The sequence below is a fragment of the Danio rerio genome, chromosome 24 (genome assembly GCF_052040795.2).
Source record: "Danio rerio strain M-AB ecotype USA chromosome 24, GRCz13ab, whole genome shotgun sequence".
In the NCBI taxonomy this organism is placed as follows: Eukaryota; Metazoa; Chordata; class Actinopteri; order Cypriniformes; family Danionidae; genus Danio; species Danio rerio.
In genome coordinates, this window is record NC_141044.1 from 9,462,501 (window position 1) to 9,485,000 (window position 22,500).

The window sequence follows — 22,500 nt, forward strand, 5'->3', positions numbered from 1 at the left end:
AGCGCTGGCGAGTGTGGGGGCGAGAGCCACGCGAGCCCGATGGAGCAATTGTTTACAAGTGTGGAGTCCCGTGAAGGAGCTCCGGATGGAAAGTTTTGTTTTGTGTTTACCTCATGGTTAAAGTTGTTGCACGTCTGCCAGTTCCTGCCTTAAAATGAGCAAGTTTGAGCCACTTGTACATTTAAGTAAGCGTTCAGAAAAAACAAAACACCAGCGAAGAAACTTGACACAGAGGAACCTAAACACCGCACTGTCAACTAGCGTTTCGGAAGTGTTATTGCAGAACAAAAGAAAAGTCCAGTTTTCAGAATTTAGTTCAGCTCAGTGTGGTTTAAATTCACTGCTGAAAGTAGTTTTAAACCAAGCAAGCCAGGGGCGACAGATTTAGTCCCACATACAGTAGTAATTATAATACAAGCTAACATAAGGGGAAAAACATTGTAATTTCACTAGAAAATGTTGTGGCTACCTGGTGTGTACATATTAATGATTCCATGTAGAGTCTGTTTTGTTTATGATTGGGCTGTTTTTCACCTGGGTTTTACACTGAGAACAAGGAAACAAAGGTGTTTGAGGCTCATGGTATGTCTTTTTCATGTACTGAACTTATTATTCAGCTTCGCTTGGGTATATCCAGATTTCATTCTATGGCACCTTTAGGAGCAATGCTTTGGGTTATAATTCAAGTAAATAAAAAAAAATCATTTTAAATCATGACTAGCAAAGTTTGAAACTCCTGTATTAAGACAAGTCAAGTCTGGAAAAGTATTAACTTGTGCATTGGAAATTAATTGTATGTACTGTATTGTGAGTACATTAAGCCACAGATGAGTTCAACAGCCAATCTGTCTGAAATTTCAATGAGCCGTTGTCTTCTCTGGGGTCATTTTAAACATGTTGTTTTATAGGCGTTTTACCCACTCCATGTCTCTAAGTGCTGCTGGGATGTATCTCTGGAGACGCTGTAGTCTTGTCCTTAAAGCCAACCTCTGAACGCATGCACACGCTCCATGCAATTTCATTTAAAATCTCTTCTTGTCCTGAGACTCTTACCACTACAGTGAAATCCTTTCACTCTCCTCTTTATTAAAAATTCAACAGAACAAAGTCATTTCAAAGGGAATTTTCCTGTGCCTTTAAAGTTGCTGCCAAGTTCTTATATATTTTTCTCCGTTGCACAACATAATATTGATTGAAAATGGGCCGTAATTTTAATGCAGGGTCTGATTTTGAGTTCAGTTGTTCAAAGTTTTCTTGATATTGAAAGAAAAAATAAAGAAATTGCCAAAGCTACACAAGAAAATGACTAAAACTTCAACTTAACTGATTTATCATCTTACTATATGTCTTTATTAACTATTATATTGTAAATTAGGATTTGTCCTGATTCTCCCCTTGCATTAAAAATTAAGTAGAGCAAAGTCATTTCAAAGGGAATATTGCAAAGCCTTTAAAGTTTAAAAGTTTTTTTTTTCAGTTGCACACTATTTAATTAAATTAGGTCATTTTTAAAGCAGGAACTAATTTTAAGTACAATTTTTTCATGCTTTCTTTAAAACCTCACGTGCATCTTGCTATTATAGCTGGTTTCTTTTATATTGTGACAGCATATCCTACTTGCAATGTGCTGCGAGTCACTTTTATCCCACAACCTTATTCATGAGAGCAAACTGATTTGCATTATAAAGGGAATCAGCACACACTTTTGGTTCTGTGTGTGTGTGTGAGAATGCACGCTCTTGTGTGTAAACTTTGCAAAGACAGCATTCGTATAATGTAAGCATTGTCCCTTTGACAACGGTGGATGCTCACCAGTTCAATGTAAGAAGCTCAGTTTTAAGAAGTTGATACTTTTTTTGAAGAACATTGAAGTTCACATGCATAAAATCGAAATGACTTTGTAAGTACTGAGATGTCACTCTTTAGGTTGCAAGGTCTGAAAGCTGTTTTGCTACAAAACAAACACAAAATTCACGTTTATAAAATATAAGCATTCAAAACTTACACTTTTCTCACTTCTCTTCATATGAATCGATAAATTCAGGTAATCACAGAGCCCCTCTGCGTTATATCAGATTTTCTGACCAATCGAATGCTCTCTAGTTTCAGGGGATAGGTATAGTTTAGATTAGTGTTTCTCGACCATGCTACTGGAGGACCTCCAACACTGCATGTTTTAGATTTCTCCTTTGTCACACTCATTTCAACCAACAACTATTCAGTCTCTGCTAATGATCTGATGATCTGAACCAGCGGTGTTTGGTTAGGGAGACATGTGCAGATAATGTGCAGATGGATTCTTATTAGTACTGTTATCTATACTCATTCATTCATTTTCCATCGGCTTAGTCCCTTATGTATCAGGGGTCGCCACTGTGGAATAAACCGCTAACTATTCTGGCATATGTTTTACGCAGCGGAAGCTCTTCCAGCCGCAACCCAAGACTGGGAAACACCCATACAACCCACACAAACACGAAAAGAACATGCAAACTCCACACAGAAATGCCAACCAATGACCTTCTTTGAGGTGACAGTGCTAACCACTGAGCCACCATGCCATCCCTGTTATTGATACTATTTTTAAAAATTTCCACCTACGGGTAGGCTCAGAAATCTGTTATCATCCATCCACATGGTTAATCAGCTATACTAATAGAGAAAACTTCTGCTCTACCCGGAAGACCAGGGAGAAAATGATGATACGGAATTACATTTAGTGATGAGTATTGTTTGACAAGACTATATTGAAACAGGATTTCTTTGGCGGAGGCCCCGTCCATGGCTTGGTTTGGAAGCTTTTAAATCTTGCTACGTCTGCCGAGGACGAAGGCAGGGGCGGAGCCTTCTCCCCACTGGACAGGGCTAACTTGGTGGTTGTGGGGAGGATGGTGGGTGAACGTCTGCGTCGGTGCCTGCAACCAAATGAATGAAATGAATGGATAGCTTATATATTCCTTGTGTCTCGTGGCTATTGGTTGGAACTGATTGTGATGAGTGACGTGACATTTAGGTCTTCCTGGTAGAACTACCGCTACAAGCTACATATCCAGATTTGTTTTACATTACTGTGACTGTTGGGTTCAGGGTTGGGGTAGACGTTTTAAAAATACAATTAATCGGAAATGTAATAAATAATATTAATAATTCTCGTTAACTTCCTGCCTCAACCATAAGTGATCTATAGCTGATTAACAATGTGGATGGATGATATCCTGTCTGCGGGCTCCCATCACGCTCACCCTGAGCCTTTCCAGTGCTGCACACCAGCCTGCCTTTATTTGACTTTGTGCCTAATAAACTGTCCTTATTTTGCCTGCACCCCTGGTGTGTTGTCTGTCCATTACAAAATGGCGGAAGAAACTAATATATAAGTTGTGTACTGATTAGGGATGTAACGGTATCAGAATTTCACGGTACGGTAATACCTCGGTATGAATGTCACGGTACGGTATTTATTGAATCATTTACAGGAAAAAAAAAAATTTATGAAAATACTCCAAAAAAGTGCCAAAAGTGTCAATGACATACAAATTAGTCATCTATCTGTAAGCTTTGAAACAGGAACTTCAATTTTAATAACAAAAAAATATTAAACCATGTAAAAAAATTAAGTTTCAATTTAGTAGTGTTGAAAACTCATCACATTCAACATTTAATCACTCACTCACTTAGATAGAGATGGTTTTAAAGGAAAATTATCATATAAATATAATCTGGTAAAAGCTGGGATCTCTGGGTATTTACAATGTCCCCTGCAACAGAAAAAAACCCTCTCGTTTGGGACTGAGGTTTCTGGGACAAGAGAGATATGACTTGGCCCAGGTTGACAGCAGTGGGTAACGTTGTGCATTGTCTTTCCCCCACTTGAGAGGACAAACCATGAGTGAGATAGAGATCTCATGTCTGCATCAATCTGAACAGTGTGCTGTGTTTTCTGCAGTCCCCATGACTGATTATTAGTCGTATTCCCCAACTTGCAGGCACGTGCACACACAGGGCTCAACCTGTGCAGTGCACATGCCCTTTTTAGTCTTGGATAAAAAGTTCCCTTCCAAAATGATCAAAAGTGCCCCCGCGACGCGACATACCCTCCGTCCCCGCTTTACAGTACGCGCGCGACAACACCGCTGATCAGAACGCGCGTGACAACACAGCTGATAAGAACTCGCGCGACAACACCACTATTCAGTACGCGCGCGGCGACAACACCCGCTTTAGAGTTTTCCAGCTCTTTTTCATCCCCGCTTCTAGCAGCACACTCCATTTCCGCATTACTGGATCTGTAGCGACAACAGACCGCAAGGGATTATGGCCAAGCCTGGGCTGATGGGAATTGTAGTTTCCGGTACCTCCCGTTCGCTTCATTCGCCTGAGCAAATTTTCTCAGAAGATCTATAGTTTTACCGAGTCATGCGACTACTGTAATATCGAAAAAAATTAATATTGCGGTATGACGGTATTTACAATACCGTTACATCCCGAGTACATATAGTTCCTGTCGAGATCTGTCAAAGTCTCATACATCAGTAGTCTTTTCTGATCCTTCCTTTAACAAACGGCTGATGAATCGCCCATTGTAAGCATGTAGATTGCTGAAGCACTCCTTTCCCTCACACTTTCAATAATATCCAGGTAAGCACAGCATCTTCATGACTCATGATGACTTCAGGATCTGTTTGTCTTTGTTTGTGTTAGTGGGCGGGGCCGCAGGTTTAAATTTTCCCGGGTTTTGCGCGCGCAACAATTTGGCGGGTGCTTTTTTTTCATAGGCACGTCATGCCTAAACCTCTAAAGACTCATTATCAAGACGATTCATTCGAATGACTGTGAGTTGCCTCTAACTTTAAATGACTTAAAATAATAAAGCAGAATGTGAGTAAAGCAATGTAAACCTTTGAAATGTTTCTCAGTCAGTACTAAATTAATTAAAGAACGGCAATTTCATTTACAGTACTTTATTTTTAGATTTTCGAAAGTAGCTTGAAAGTAATATCAGTAGCAATCTGATTACTTTATACATAATTATTAATGTAATCAGATTACAATTTTCAAGTAATAATTTGTGATTTCTGGTCAATTTTTTAGTAATTTACCTAACACTGCTAATAATACTGCTAACAGATGACTGTGGAATATTTAGTAGTGAGGAAATATCACGAATGGACTTCACAGTATCTTTTGTTTGTAGCCTTTATAATGTAAAATGCAATGCAGTTTCGCTGTAAATCTGAAACAAAGAAAATCAGCATCATAAAAACTCCCCCTAAAATAACACATCCTATTCCTCATGTGCATGAGCGCATTCAAATAAACATTTTTAACTCTTGAGACACTCCTTGCTAGTGTGTAGGCAATGGTGAACACTGTTCAGGGATCTTGTGATGCGCTCTTTATATTTTTCTTCTTGACTAGAAGTGACACGTCATTGAATATTTATAATCCGAGCATTGTGCCTTAAACTCGAACACGGGCACACACATACATGAAACTGTGCTAATAAATAATGCATATTAAAAGAAGTGGAAATCTATAAACCTAGATCCCACATAAATGTACTCTCTTTTTAGACACACAGTGGTATAATAGACATATACACACTCATGGTGTGCCTAAATGCAAGTACCAAGAAAAGAAAATATACATTGTGTTATGTAATAAACATGCAATCCCCTGAGGCCTGTGCTCATTATAGACAGATTCCCTTCATTTCCGCAAAACATTTTCACAGATCAGGAATCTGAGTCATATCCATTTTTTTATGTTGTCTTTTAGTTTTAGTGACGTTTCAGTCAAGACACATGGTCAATATTTATTATTTACTTGTTTTACTTTGATTTAAAAAGACAATGTGCTAATCTGTAAAAGCAGCATTAGCAACTAATTATTATAAATCATGGTGGCTCAGTGGTTAGCACTGTGGCCTCACTGCAAGAAAGTTGCTGATTCGAGTCGTAGCTGGGTCAGTTGATATTTCTGTGTGGAGTTTGCATGTTCTCCCATTCGTGTGGGCTTCCTCCGGGTGCTCCAGTTTCCCCCACAGTCCAAAGACATGCGCTATGAGTGAATTGAACAGACTAAAATGGCCGTAGTGTACAGTATGTGCGTGTTATTGAGTGTGTATGGATGTTTTCCAGTACTGGGTTGCAGCTGGAAGAGCATCCGCTGTGTAAAACATATCCTGAATTAGTTGGCACTCATTCCGCTGTGGCAACTCCTGATTAATAAAGGACCTAAGCTGAAGGAAAATGAATATTATAACTCCTCTTACTGTAAATGAACTAGCATTGCAGTTTAATTAACGAAATATTACATAAATATACTGACATAACATGATTGACAACTTAAACAACATATAAAAGGTAAAAATCACCTTTAGTAAAATGAGCTGTAATGAGAACATGAATATTGTCCTATTCTCTGTAAAATCTAATTTTATATGCGTCCTTCCTCACAATATCTTGTTGTTTTTCATCGTTCGCTGCTTTAATTGATTTCATCCGCTGTCATCTCTCCCTCTACATCTATTCTTGTACTTTTTCTACAGCCTTTCCTCTTTGTTTTTCTTCCTCTCTCTCTCTCTCTCTCTCTCTCTCTCTTTCCATTCCTCACTCCAGTGAAGAATGACTAATGTGTGTTTTTCTTGCTGTAACTGCATACTATTTTAAGAGCCACATCCATAATTAAGATTGACTCGACCTGGAGGGATAGAATGTGTGTTTGTGTGTGTGTGTGTGTGTGTGTGTGTTCAAGTTTTAATGAAATATGAACGGAAATGCAAGGACCTTATTGTCCACAGTCTTGTTAATTAACTAAATAACTAATTGTTTATGTAGCTCACATTTACATTGGTCACAGATACACAGCTGAAAATGATTTGCCCTCCTGTGAAATTTTTCTTCTTTTTCAAATATTTCTTAAATGGTATTTCACAGAGCAAGGAAATATTGCTCTGTTTAAGGGAGTATAAGGGAAATATAGGGTATTTGCTATAATATTTTTTCTTCTGGAGAAAGTCTTAATTGTTATTTCGGCTAAATTAAAAGCAGATTTTAATTTTTGGATTAATTTTTTATTCTGCTACTCGTGTGATATTGCGTTCATACAACAGTTTGACGGCATAATTGTGTTTATAAAAACAAAATCAAACATGGAGAGTCTCAAACCCTTTTGTATGAGGAACTACTTTATTCCGCTTTGGATTCAAATCATAAGCTGACAGTTAAACAGCTGAGCAAGCATCTTTTAAACTTTAGATCTGTAGAGTCTGCTTTTTGCTGGCTGTATGTGTATATGTATATATATATATATATATATATATATATATATATGTATGTATATATATATATATATATGTATATATATGTATATATATGTATATATATATATATATATATGTATATATACATATATATATATGTATATATACATATATATATATATATATATATATATATATATATATATATATATATATATATATATATATATATATATATATATATATATATATATATATATATATATATATATGTATATATATATATATATATATATATGTATATATATATATATATATATATATGTATATATATATATATATATGTATATATATATATATATATATATGTATATATATATATATATATATATGTATATATATATATATATATATATATATATGTATATATATATATATATATATATATATATATATATATATATATATATATATATATATATGTATATATATATATATGTATATATATATATATATATGTATATATATGTATATATATATATATATATATGTATATATATGTATATATATATATATATATATATATATATACATATATACATATATATATATATATATATATATATATATATATATATATATATATATATATATATATATACATATATACATATATATATATATATATATATATATATATATATATATATATATATATATATATATATATATATATACATATATATATATATACATATATATACATATGTTAAAATGCTAAATGTTAAAATAAGGCGAAAAAAATAAAAAAATAAGGAACATTCTGGATCTGTTTCTTTGTTCTTCATTATTTTTTTTTTTGCATTATAGAAGTATCGGATCGGGTTACGGTATCAGTAGATAATCAAATGACTCAGACTCGACAAAAAACCTGATTGGGACATCACAAACTGTCATCATAAAGATAAAAGAAATTAGTTATTAGAAATTATAAATGAGTTATTAAAACAATTGTGTTTAGAAATGTGTTAAAAAAAATCTTTTCATTAAACAGATTTACTTAGGGAGGCTAATCATTTAGTAGGGCTAATAATTCTGACTTCAACTGTATGAAATAAATGCTAACAAGCACACATAGAGCTGTTTTCAGGTCAGCATTAATAAATATGAGCTCACCAACGCAGCAACATGATGAACGAGTTACAAGAGTAGTCTCACCTCTCGTTTTATTCTCACCCCTCATTATATACACCTGTTCACGCTCTCTTTCTTCTTCTGCTTCTTCCTCTTTTTTTGAAGGATCAGTGCGGAGTCGCATTCCCCCAAGCTGCAGATTCGGAGTCACAGTTACCTGCGAGCGGTGAGTGAGGTTTCAATCAACCGCAGTTTGGACAGTCTGGACCCGGCCACTCTGCTGGCTTCACCCAAATTTCGCTCCCGAAATGAGAGCTACATGAGGGCCATGAGCACCATAAGTCAGGTTGGTCATCGCCCCTCTAGTTCTCTGGTAGAAATCACCATTAAGATTCCATCCTAAAGGTGATTTCTAGCCAGAGCCTTCATCTGAGAAGGTTTGCAGAGGGGAGGAAAACCGGGGAAGGAAAAAAAAAGTAATACTTTGGCTCAAGTAATCAGTTTTTCATCCATCTCACGAAATAATTTATCATCTCTTCATCCATTTCTTATTCAGAATCCTAATTTGCATACTATCAGCGCAGTATATATGGAAGATTAGGATTAGAGAATAACAGAAGTGACAGCATGTTGGGATTATAGTTTTAAAGGTTCCTTGTTGGCATACTTTTTAAAAGAACCTGAAGCTGAGGTAAATTATACAGTTTTGATGTAAACATTTTTGTTAATTAAAAGTGTTCTGTGTTTTTATAGTGAGCACGCACATGCATGAGTTTGACAAATGTGCACTAGAAAGTTTGATTGTAAACTTTAGGTCACAATTCATGGAATTAACAAACCATTAACTAACACTACTAGCTTAATCAACTACTAATTAGCTGTTTATTAATAGTCAATTGGGTTTTGCGTAGGATTAGGGATGTTGAATAATATACTTTATAAATACTAATGAATAGTTAAGATCTTAATATTAGGCAGGTAATAAGCCAGTAGTCAATAGAATGAACTGTAAACTAAACAAAAGTTTTACCATTGTGCATTATTTCTCTTTAGAGGGTAAAAAAAGGGAAATGTTTTGGGCTGAATGAATGTAAAGCAAGTTTTATCAAAACATTTTTAATATAATAGTGTTTTTCCCCAACTGTTTATATTAAGCTGCTCCTTGTGGTATGTTTCTACATTGGCATCTATAAATAAATCTAGTGTTTTGTGGTTGCAACGCTACCTTAAAAGTCCTACCTAACAGTTACTATCACATTGGGCAGTGGGAAAAGTTAGATTACAGACAATTTTAAGACCACAGGGAATCTGTGTGCACAGAAATCTGCAGATTTTTAGCCTGTCATTGAGTCTATGTATTTACTTGTGTAAATGTGTGTACATTTATATTTAGTTTTTTAAATGAATTTAAGTAATATTAAATAATATGAAAATGTTCATATGATTTATTTATAATACAGCTTGAAAAGTAATATATCTTTTAGTAGATATATTATATGAGAGACTTGCTTTGTTTTCCAAGTTAAAAAATGTATAATTTCTCATATCAAAGTTTTTACGATATTCCCAACATCATTCTAAATTAATCCACAGATTTTTAACTAAATTCTGCGCAGAAAAAGTAAAAATGTCTGCAGATTCTGTCTGGCCCTAGTTTTTATTAGCAGAAACATTTAAATGTTTTTGTCTAAAGTGTAATTGGTGAACACTTGTGTAATGAGTACAGTATGTCTGAATTATTCATAAAATGTACCTGAATAACATGTTATAGTCGGACTTCAAAGTGTGGATTTGTGAATGTCAGTGGTCACATATGGTTAAGTCATGTCACAGTGACAATATGTGACACTGGACCGCAAAATCAATAAAAATCTTATATTGCACGGGAATATTTGTGGGAATTGCCAAAATATTTTGGAAAATTAAATAAAGATCATGTTTCATGAAAACAATGTATGCCACCATAGATTTATCAAAACTTTATAGTTTGATTAGTAATGTGTATTGCTAAGAGCATCATATAGACAACCTTAAAGATTAAAAAAAAAAATTCTTGATTTTGTTCAGAAATCTCAGATTCCACAATTTTAAATTGTTGTATCTTGGCTAAATATTGTCTTATCCTAACAGGCCATACATCAATGGAGTTAAATAATAATATAAGAATGAATATACCAGTTAGATTATGTACAAATCTCAGTTTCCAAAAATTGACCCCTATGTCTACACGTCTGGATTACCTTAATTCATTTTCCTTCGGCTTAAGCCCTTATTTATCAGGGGTCACAACAGCGGAACCACCATCTATTCCCTTCCCATCTGAATTACAGTCATACATATATAAAAAAAGAGAAAGAAAATCTTCATTGGCATAGATCACAGGTGTCAAACTCAGTTCCCAAAGGGCCGCAGCTCTGCACAGTTTAGTTCCAACCCTAATTAAACACACCTGATCAAACTAATTGAGTCCTTCAGGCTTGTTTGAAACCTACAGGTAAGTGTGTTGGAGCAGGGTTGGAACTAAACTGTGCAAGGCTTCGGCTCTCCAGGAATTGAGTTTGACACCCCTGGCATATAAGATTTCACAAAGAACCTTTAACCTCTCCTTACAGATAAATCACATTAGGCTTTACAAGCTTCAGTCACGTTAAAATCACATACGATATATATGGAGCACATGTGAAACATGTTTTGGAACATTTGTATGTTTCTTCACGTGACCACATTTGTTCACATAATCACAGTTTCAAAACAAATATTTCTCATGTGTTTCACATGGTTCACATGTGATTTTAAAATTGCATGATTGCCTATGTGGAGCTCAAGTGCTTTTTTATAGCCTTCCCAGTCAACTAAAGGTTATTCATTGTGGGAAAATGTTCTGTAAATTATTTAAATGTTATTCACTACATCAAAAAGTGTTCTTTTAAAAACTAAAAAGGTTTGTTTCAAAAAATCTCCATGGGATCAAACATTCATACTATACAGGCCTTATAGTCAGGGTATGATCCTTTCATTTCGATATTAATATGAAGTTGTGAGGATAGAAGTACAATGTGAATATCAAAGTAAAATCAAATATATATGATATATACTTGAATAGTGTAAGTTGTTAAATGCAGCTCATCATTAAGGGAAAAAAAAGGTTTGTGCTATGAAGACTTTGTGATGTGATAGTTTGCCGTAATACTGATGACTCTCATCTGCTTAAAAGATTGTATTTTGCAATAACCAAATATACATTTCATAAATAATTCCAACTGAAATATAGCGCAATATGCATCTGAAGGGACCTCTGTAGCTAATTAAAGGAGTACATGCAAGTAGCCTAACAGAATATTAAAGGTAGGGTAGTTGATTTCAGAGATGCAAAATCACAACCCAGGCTTATTCTGATGATGTACCCCTATACATTTCTGGAGGGAGCAAAATTTTTTCCCAGGTGTTTTTTTTTTTTTTTTTCCAAGAATTGGAACAAACAAAAAATGTTTTTGAACCAAATCACTTACCCTGCCTTTAAAGCAGGGGTGTCCAAACTCGGTCCTGGAGGGCTGGTGTCCTGCAGATTTTAGTTCCAACTTGCCTCAACACACCTGCAATGATGTCTTAATAAAGCCTAATAAGAGCTTGAATAGCTAAGTGTCTGAATGGGGTTGGAACTAAACTTTGCAGGAAACCCCTGCTTTAAAGGAACCCTCCCCTCGAGTTAAATAGACAAGTTTTATATTTGCCGAATCCATTTAGCTAATCTTCAAGTCTGGTGGAAACACATTTAGCTTAGCTTAGCATAAATCATTGAATCGGATTAGACCATTAGCATAATAAAAAATGGTTTAGATATTTTTTTTCTCTTTAAATCTTGAATTTAAAACTTGAAAATCTATAATTTCTATTCTCTAGTAGGAGATGATCTTAACCAATACTTTCATTCTGGTGTAATAATCAAGGAACTTTGCTGCTGTACCATGGCTGCAGCAGGCACAATGATATTTTTCAGTGCTGTATTTATTTATTTGTTTTTAATTGAGCAATATGCTAATAGTCTAATCTAATTCAATGATGTATGCTAAGCTGAGCTACCTGTATAAGTAAACCGCAGATTGGCTGAATGGATTAAAAAATGGAAAAACTCGTCTGTTAAACTCTAGGGGACTTGTAAAATCAGCTTATTTCCAAAAAAGTAGAGTGTTTCTTCAAGATTAAGTGTCAACAAGATTAAGCTTTCATGTTAACTGTTAGTTTCAATTACATTTTTGAGGGAACTTGGTGTCAGCAAAGCCTTTTAAGTAATGTAAAGCAAATTTTAGGTTGTGTTCTACAATGTTAACGTGTAGCTTAGGGATTTTCAAGGTGAGTTTTCAGGATTAGTGTCTTTAGCCTTGGGATTTTAAGGTGAGTTTTCAAGATTAGCTCCTGTAGCCCTGGGATAAGGTGACGGGCAGCGTTTACAAACGAGACAGTTTTAAGGTGAGTGTTCAGAGCCTGACAGCTCACTCAGACAGACAACAGCCCTTACCTTTTAAAAAGTGGCTTCCTCTCACCGTCGAAAAACACACACTTGCCCTCAGGCTTGTGTGCGAATCTGTCTCTTCTGGTCCCTGAGGATAAATCAATCATTTCAGTGACAAAAAGCTCAGTCGGCTCACTATAAAAACCCATCATTCATTGGTTCTCTCATGCGTATTCTGAATGTATGTGTGTGGGCATGCAGACATGCATTGAATTGTAGGTGCATACAAGGCTAAAGCCCGGCTTGCACTGTGTGATTTTTAATAATCTTAAACGATTGTAGCTTGCCAGACTGCACAAGCATGATTACCTTGTCACACTGTAAGATCTCAGTTGTCATAATGTCAAACTGATCGACAATCAAGACATTGCAAACACAGATTACTGTAGCATGAAAACTCATCCAGTGTTGGACGTCATCCGACCGTGACGCATTCAGTAACCCTGCCAACACAGGTTCATTCTGAAAACGTAGCCCTGTATAAATTTTTGGAGATCGTGACTTATGTACCAAAAGTACGTATGGCTTCATTTTGTTTTTAAATCGAATGATACGGTATGATGTCGTTCCTTTTAACGATTACCAGCTGACGGCTTACCTTCGTAAGGACGGCTTTCCCGCTGTTACCGGTTTGTCCAGTTAACTCACAATGTACATCAGCGGACTTGAGATGCAGAAAGAAGTTGACCACAACGATGGGGTTTGAGTCCGGTAAAGAATGATTCCAGTAAGCACGTAAGACTAAAACAAAAGACAAAAAATAAAATAAACAATACATAACAGAGTAAGAATGTGGTAAAATCTAAAAATGTGGTAAAAATCATGCGAGGGCTTTTTTTCTGGGTTGCTTTTTAAAACTGTCAGTTAGGTTTACGGAAGTGGGTGGGCGGGTCAATTGGTGCTTTTGAAAATACTATTGGTTGGATTTACAGCAGGTGCAATTGGCACTTGCGAGGCAACTTTGAGATCTCAAAAAGCATACACAGCGGCCTCTGGTGGATTTGTGAAAACAAAAAAATCATAGCTGCTGGGATGTATTTGGCGCTCTCCAGAAATGTATATAGGGGAACGTAATTAGAATGAGCCTACAGTAGGTTGGATTTTGCTCAGAGCATAATATAATTGTAAATCCAGAAAAAGCACGGGTGTGCAGTTGTCGTGCTGATTGCATCATTAGATTCTGTGCTCCTATTGGTTCTTGGTTTGACGCTCATTGCAGCTGAAGTGTTGCTTCAGGAAAGACACAACTAGAACTTTAGCGGAGGAAAAATTTTTATCACAACGGCCATTAAGTGGCAGTCTGTGAACAAGTCAATCCAACAATCAAAGATTCCCAGGATTGCCACGGATTACAGTAATCTTTTAGGATTTCACAAATTTGTATTAGATGACCCAATTGTGGCTAATAATGCTAAGTATGAGCAGAGTTTAAGTTTACACAGCAATGTAATTAAAAATGGAAAATTGTATCCCTTGTGTTTTTGAAGTTTCACACGGCAACAATTACAGGTCGACTTGCATTTACTCGTCTGTGAAAACGCTCTATTACATACATGCTGACACTTTGTGAGTGGGAGTTCTATCACTAAAATGTTGCTTTACTCCTCATAGCCATATCTACATGCGCACACAGATGTAAACAAAGACGTAAAATGAAGTAATCTGCATTTTACGAAGTGTTAACAAAGCAGCGACAACAATTAAAAACAATTAGTTACTTTACTTTTAGAAAAGCGAGTAAACCCGTTGCCATAAAAGCAACAGGTTGATTTTACTTACAGTAAACCCAGAAAATTCAGTAAAAAGGCAATGAGTTTAGTGTATTTTTTTTTCCAAGTCAATTCAACTAAATGAATTAATAGATCAGTGAAGCATGTACTCTGCTATTATTGTGCAAGTTTGCCATCGATGTGCTACGCTAGCTCTGAGAAGCTAAGTTTGAGCTAGAAGTCGAGTTTGCTTAAAATAACGTGAATTAGCACATTTCAAGTCAGTGGAAATGTGTGTCTTAATTAAACTAATTATACCAAATGAACTAATTTGTAACTAAGATTTTTAATTGATAAAAGCAATGTTCCTTTTGCTAAAACAAGAACTTGGCATTTCTTGATTCGTTTAAATAAGTATGAAACAAAATGAAAGATAATAATTTTAGCATTACTTAATTAAATCCGGAGTGTCAAGTTAAACATGAAGTAAATTTGACATTGACATTGAAAAGCTAATTATACCTGATATAAGAGTAAAATGTACTTGAAATTTGTTTGTGCAAATTGTTACGAGGATTTTTTTTTTTAAGTAAATTCTAAAGAGTACTTTTTTTCAGTGCAAGATGTCACTCTTTTTCAAGATTCCCATAATGGGTGTTTAAATGGGAAGAATAATGGTGGTGTTTGCCATGTACCTTTGTGTAAATGAGCAGGCAGAACACATTCAAAATGTATTTTTTTTTTTTTTTGGCTATAAATACTGTTGTTTAAATGGCCCCTATACAAAGATGTTGAGTGTAGGTGTGGCTCTTGCATTTCTATTACAAAATTGTGGAATCCTTTGCCATGTTATTTAAATGCACTTAAAAACAATTAGTATTTATTGTGTTTAAATGTTATGTGATTAAACTTGGTCACACTTTATTTTGATGGTCCGTTGGTTGAATTTAAGTTGCATTGCATCTACATGCCAACTAATTCTCATTAGATTATAAGTAGACAGTTAGGTTAGGGTTAGTGTAAGTAGACATGCATATGCAAAGTTTCTTATAGTCAGTTGTCTGTTGAAGGAGCAGTATCAACAGATATTAACTAGACAGTCTGCTAATACTTAGATAGACCATCAAAATAAAGTGTTACCTTAAACTTGTCCTCTCGCAAAAAAAAAATCATAGCAATCAATATATAAGGTTTACTCATATTGAATTAAGATACGTAGGTGTGTAAGACAACCATAGATATAAGGGCAGTCCCTTTGTACTTGGGAGCAGCCACAAATGCACTTTTCAGGGGAATTACTGTGTGCATGATTTCACAGAGAAACTATTGAATCAGAATTTCTGGATGAACAGATTTCTACAGTACAGCAGTGCAATAGGGCCGCTTGTTGAGGCCAAGGGAGCTATTTTCTACAAATGCCATGTGATAGTAAATACAGAAAAAAATCCTTCTGTTGTGATTTTGCTAAACATACACCTTATCTGTTCCATTTCTTTCTTTTTTTTCATGAATTATTTGAGTAACTTATGTTACTTGTCTTTTTAAAGCACAACGAAGTGGCCTTATTATCCTTACGGGTCATTCAGTAAATATTAAAAAGCAACTTATTAAAATTAACAGATTACTTTCAGCCTACAGTACAACCAATAACCCCAATAGTCTTCCCACATCAATATTATTGATGTGTTGAGTACTACTGTATTGCAGGGAATGAAAAAAGAAAACCCTCCAGAGTAAAAAATCCTCAAATAAGAATTAAAAGAAATGTATTCAAATGAGCTTTGTGATTATAATGTTGCATTATTTTCATGACAGATAAATAATGTTTCTTAAGAAACAGTTTTGTACCTTTGTAAATGTTGTACATTATATGGTACAGAAAAGACCTCCTATGAGAAATGAAGGCACACAATTGTTCTCATAAAAAAGGTACATAAGTGTTGGACAACTTCTTCTTTATTACAATATCTATGAAAATAAATATTTCTGGGAAAGCAATTTTAAAAGCATATGTTTAAAGAAAACCATAAACATCGATTATTAATTTCTATAATACAAAACAACTGGTAAAACATAAAACTATAGGTATATACCTAAACATTTAAGCGATTTTTAATAAACATTTGGTAAGCTCTTTCTAATAAATACATTTTCATTGTAGATATCCCCAACTTTTGGTGTTCGCTTTACATGTGAGCTGGCAAAAGTCCTGCATATACAAAGCGTTCTTGCAGACATTTTAGTAATATTACAATTAAATAAAAAATTAAATATGTTGTGCATATCTTGTACACTACTTTTGCATAATTCTGTTTCTAATTAATTGAGTAAATTGAAAATGTGCATTTACACAAAAATATTTTTTTTTTGTAAACTGAAACTAAACTGTTTGATTGTTTTATATTTACTGAAAATAAATTGACACATTTTGTACAAATCAAAAGGCCTTTAAATGGTTCTTAAAGGGACACATTTGACACTGTTAAGGTACAAAGTGTCTTGTCACTGTAGTGGTACCCTTGTGGATCAGATTTGTACCTTTGATGAAGGTACAATATTGTATCTGCAGGTTTTAAAACCATTTTGGCTCCCCATCGTACAAATCATGTCCTTAAAGGTATGACGGTACTAATTAGTTTCTTTGTCTTAGGGTGCAATTCTGTTCCATGAAAAGGTACTGCCCTAGTGACAAGGGTTTGTACCTTCTTTGGTACAACATTGTACCATTTTGTCTGAGAGTGTAGCACAAATTTATTGTTTTAAATGAAATTCTTCAGTTGCCCAAACCAGAAATGCAACCCTTTAATTTAAAATGCAGTAGTCATGTGCAGAATGGTGGATTATTATTATTATTTTTTGTGCAAAATATAGGTATTTTTGCTACATTTTTGCATTTACAGTGTTTGTCAATCTGAACTTTTAATTTATAAAATTAAATCTCGATTGTGCATTTTGCATCCTGATTGTGCACTCCCATTGTCAATCAATCTCTGTGCCGTGTCTCCTGTACACAGAATGCGCTCAGCTAGCCAAATTTACATAAACCTTTGATCGCTCGCAGTGTGACTCTGAAGTGCTGGACTGTACAGTATGTACTGTATGCAATTTTTCTCCCCAACAAACCCCACAATGTTGACAAAACCTGCACAGACGGTAGCACCCAAAAGGCAGAGGAAGGTAGAAGTTACCTTTTGGAGTATTCTGGACAAGCTAAAAGAAAGTAGAAGTTACGCGGCTGCAGGGCACCATTATGGAATGAATTAATCTTCGGTTCGTTGCATAAAGAAAGAGCTTTCATTCTATAATACTGAACTTATTTTTGTATGAAGGTTTGACAGTGGTTAAACAAAGAAAAAGAAAATGGTAAAAATGTTAATGCCTGGCGTTTTATTGTCTTAAAACATCTATAAAAATTGTAAAAAAAAATAAATAAATTAGGCCGACTGCGGATTTCGTCTATTGTGGGTTATTTTAAGACCACTGTACCTTGTTGGAGTTTAAGAGGTTTTATTGCAACAAAGTTTAGTGAATATTGGTTTAGCTGTTTACAACAGCCGTTTTATTGATTGGTCTTCTGGACTATTGCATATCGTTCCCTGATTCTCCAAGCCTTTCTTGTGGATGCTGGAAAATTCAACGCTATCTCACGGCAATTCATAACTTAGTGGCTAATTGGTATGAATTCCTACAATCTCATTTGTACAATTTAGTACGATTTGCTAAATTTTCATACGACAGAAGTCTTCTGAATGAATTAGCCACTAAACTGACAAAACATAAAATAGTTACAATATCTTGTTTGGATCAGGCTGGGAAAAATATGAGTGTGTGTGAGTGGGAATGGTCATGTATCGTCATGTAGCTTTTCCAAGTGTATAGTGTGGACCATGACTGTATTTTTCTTGAATGCAGTAAAAACACCAGTCTGTACAAGTGTGTTTTTATATTAAAATGCTGTTTTAAAACAAAAACACACTACTAGTGTAAATGCCGTCTGACTGCGGCCCCCTTTGCTGATTTTTATTTTATTTTTTTTTATTCAATCACATCTCACTTTTGTCCCATGTTTCCACTTCCTTTCCATCCTCAAATCACAAGGCCCCTTTCACTGCTTCATTTCTGTATAATCCAATCTCACCTTTTCTTTCTGTCATGCCCTACACTTGTAGTAAAGAAAGAGCACTAGTAATGCAGCCTTTCACTTGTACAGATTTCCTCCCCTCTGCACTCTTTTATTTTCTGCTCTGTTATCTGTATTAGTGTGTTAAAGCTTTGTTGAGAATGATGCAGAATGAGCATTAGAGACTGAATTAAATTAACCATCCATTAAACTTATATTGTTAAACTGACTTAAAACAGCTTGAGTAACTTAGAAAATTAAGTTAGAATGTGATTAACTTAGTTTAATGAGTTACAATGACCTAAAAACATACGCTGTCAGGACTAAGTGACATTATTTTTTACAGTGTGGACACAGCTTATTCAGTTTAATTTAGAAAATACTAATAAAATATGAAGAGAATTCAGTCAAACTGTGTAAAAACATATTCATTTTTATTCTTGAAGACAGTTTTTGAAATACACGTGTAGTTTAGTTTTTTTTTTTTTAAATTTGACAGGACAGGGCACTGCAGCACAATTCTTTGAAATGCGTCAAACACACACTTAAATCAATATTTAACTAATAAAAATACTACTATATAACATAATAGAATAATTAAAAAAACATCAAACTCTATGAATTATGCATAATCTATACAGTTTAAGAGCATGAGGAATAACGGAGAGGGTTTACTGTCAACCAATAATATTCCAGACACATTTTAATATGACTATTTGCATGACTAACAATACATCCTTAGGCTCAATGACAACTTGAAATTATTTTCTAAACCTGAACTTATTTTCAAATATTTCCCCAGTCTCGCTGCAGCAGGTTCTTAAGTTTCTTTTGTTTTATAGTCCACTGTTTTAGTATAATACAAATTTATTTTTAAATCTATTTTACGATCCTCACATAAAAACAATAGTGTCAAAAACCCACTGTCACAACAATATCCACAAAATATCTCTTGAATGTTGTTGGTTTGACTGTAAATCCCACGTCAGAATGGAATAGAGCTGTTCTTTTGACAGTGTTGCGTTGTCTCCCTCTGCAGGTGAGTGAGGTGGAGGTGAACGGGCAGATCGAGGCCGTGTGTGAGAGTGTTTTCAGTGAGATGGAGTCTCAGGCTGTAGATGCTCTGGATCTGCCAGGCTCCGGATGTTTCCGCATGAGGAGCCACAGTTATGTGCGGGCCATCGAGAAAGGCTGCTCGCAGGAGGAGGAGGAGGAGAGAGCGACACGTCAGGCCATTTTACCTCCGCGGACTACAACTACTGTCAGAACCATACAGAGCAGCACAGGTATGAGCACAACTCTTTCATAAATCTAATCATGGCCAATGACACAACGCTCAGATTGTTTTACAGCCTTATTTTATGAAGTTTATACTGACTTGAGTACACCTTTTTTAGAATAATAATAATAAGACATTTTATTTATAGTGCGCTTTTCTCAGACACGGAGCATGCAAGGCATACAAGGCAAGCAGTAAGAAAGGAGAACAATAAAAACAGTTTAAAAAAAAAACACGACAATAAGACAATAAAATATGAACAATAAAATTTAATGATCAAATTGACAAAAATAATCAATTTAAGTTAAAAGCAATGGTAAAGGTGAGTCTTGAGAGGTTTCTTAAAGCATTACTGATGCTGATGGGTAGACCATTACATAGCTTGACCATTAAAAAGCTTGACCACCCATGGTCTTTAGTTACAACATGGCTCAGTGTACGTCCAGATGGAAAACGAAGACTGCCTGGTGGAAGTGGCGAGAGTTACCAGGTCACAAATGTAATCAGCAGGGCCAGAGTGGGACTCCTTTTCAGTCCTGGAGTTTTAAGCCTTAGAGCAGCCCACCTCAGTTCACGACTGACTATATTAAAATAATGTCATTTCCAATTCAGTTTCTAATGACACTATCACGTCTTTTTCAAGAAAACATCTGCTTTAGAACTTCAAATGTTTTTCATAAATATGAGAACATAAAAGGTAGCTAAATCTCCAGCACTATTCTTTAAAACAGCACAATGTCCTTTCCTGCAATATCTAAATATATATTATGTGCAAAATTCTTTATAGATACGGAGTCCTTTGTAATGGTGGTTACACAAAAAACTAAATATGTACACCTACATAAGTAAACCAAACAGCATTATATGTCTTCACACTAAAAATGAAAAATAAAAAAACTAATTGTACTCGGATGAGGTTCAAATTCGGGTTGGCGGCAGCGCAACGTAACGTGCTGACCACTGAACCACAAGTTCTGTTATGCCAGTTTGTTTGAAATAAAAAAAGTATTGACTCTTTTAACCACAGTATTACTTTCTATTGATGGCTTAAACTTTTTCTCCCTTTTTTAGATTTCGGATCAAGTTATGTCAGATTTATTAATGTAGGGAATCATCTAATTTTCATTGAGCAGGTGTAATATTCATTAATTTTAATTATTCGAATTCTTATATTCACTAAGGTGCCGCTATTTAGGGTCGAATGATAGTTACGTCATCATTAACCTGCAGGCTGCATTTTGCTCATGGGGCTCAGAGAAAACAAAAGCTGCGGCAAAATAATGCATAAAAAGAGTGAGGCTATGGTGAAATAAATAAATAAATGAATAAATAAATAAATGTGACAACTGAGAGTGCAAGCAGCTAGGGACACTGGCCCTCGCGGCCAAAAAACGGATCAGCCCACCGGGAATCCTCCCGGTCCACCTGATATACAGCCATATCGCACTGCTACGAGTGTGATATTGCGTTTATACAACAGTTTGACGGCATAATTGGGTTTATAAAAATAAAATCAAACATGGAGAGTTTTAAAAACCCTTTTGTATGAGGAACTACTTTCTTCCACATTGGATTCAAATCATAAGCTGACAGTTAAACAGTTGAGCAAGCATCTTTTAAACTTTAGATCTGTAGTGTCTGCTTGTTGCTGGCTGTATGTGGGCGGAGTAAAACACAAAGGGTAAAGAGGCTGTAGGAGGTCTGATATTGCAGAATATTGCACGGCTATCAGCCAATCAGATTTGAGAACTAGACAGAACTGTTGTATAAATATATATACACATCACATCAAGAAGGTCGCTGGTTTGCATGTTCTACCCGCAATTGCTTTTTTCTCCAGTTTCCCAGAGATGGATTGCAGCTGGTAGAGCATCTGCTGTGTAAAACATTCTGCTGTGGCGACCTATGATTAATAGAGGGACTAAACCGAAAAGAAAATTAATCAATGAATAAATATATATAGAGATATTAAAAAAGACAAAAATAAAAAATAAAAATCATTGAGATATTATTGTAGTTTTGAGTTAAGTTTGAGTTAAGTTATTATTATTTAGTTTGATTGTTTATTTGATTTTTTCATGCTATTTTTTTGTATATTATGATTTCATTGTTTACATGGTGTTTATTAGTTTTGATTTCAGTTAGAAACATTTGAAAACATTTTAATAGTTATAATAATTATTATTATTTTATAGCCATTAGTAGTTATTTTAGAATACAGACATATTTTTAGCAACTAGCTAAAATAACAAAATAATAATAATACATTTAAAACAACATATGGTCACTTTATTTTGATGGTCCTTTTGTTGAATTTAAGTTGCATTGCATCTACATGCAAATTACTCGTTAGATTATAAGTAAACTGTTAGGTTGGGGTTAGGGTTAGTGTAAGTTGACATGCAGTAGCAAAGTTTCTTTTAGTCAGTTAAATATGTGAAGCAGTATTAGCAGATATTAAGCAGACAGTCTACTAATAGTCAACTG

General features: G+C 34.8%; 1 protein-coding gene and 1 long non-coding RNA gene across 22 annotated transcripts in view; one reads left to right on the forward strand and one right to left on the reverse strand.

Moving 5' to 3' along the window:
• Nucleotides 1-22,500, forward strand: part of dlgap1b (discs, large (Drosophila) homolog-associated protein 1b) — a 253,870-nt gene that overhangs the window by 161,189 nt on the left and 70,181 nt on the right. For 8 of the 15 annotated variants that reach the window (XM_087309262.1, XM_087309271.1, XM_087309260.1 and 5 more), the window contains 2 exons: nucleotides 8,561-8,741; nucleotides 19,774-20,020. In XM_087309262.1, coding sequence (XP_087165388.1) covers nucleotides 8,561-8,741; nucleotides 19,774-20,020 — 428 coding nt within the window. The remainder of the gene's footprint in view (nucleotides 1-8,560; nucleotides 8,742-19,773; nucleotides 20,021-22,500) is intronic. The other 7 variants (XM_087309266.1, XM_087309265.1, XM_087309274.1 and 4 more) reach the window with 1 other exon arrangement.
• The window catches only part of LOC141380822 (uncharacterized), a 101,070-nt gene continuing 86,780 nt past the window's right edge, over nucleotides 8,211-22,500 (reverse strand). For 2 of the 7 annotated variants that reach the window (XR_015524778.1, XR_015524774.1), the window contains exons 4-5: nucleotides 13,504-13,646; nucleotides 11,858-12,993 (exon numbers count right to left, since the gene is read on the reverse strand). This is a non-coding gene — a long non-coding RNA (uncharacterized LOC141380822). Of the gene's footprint in view, nucleotides 8,357-11,857; nucleotides 12,994-13,503; nucleotides 13,647-19,190; nucleotides 19,926-22,500 lie in introns of those variants that run through there. The other 5 variants (XR_015524777.1, XR_015524767.1, XR_015524775.1 and 2 more) reach the window with 4 other exon arrangements.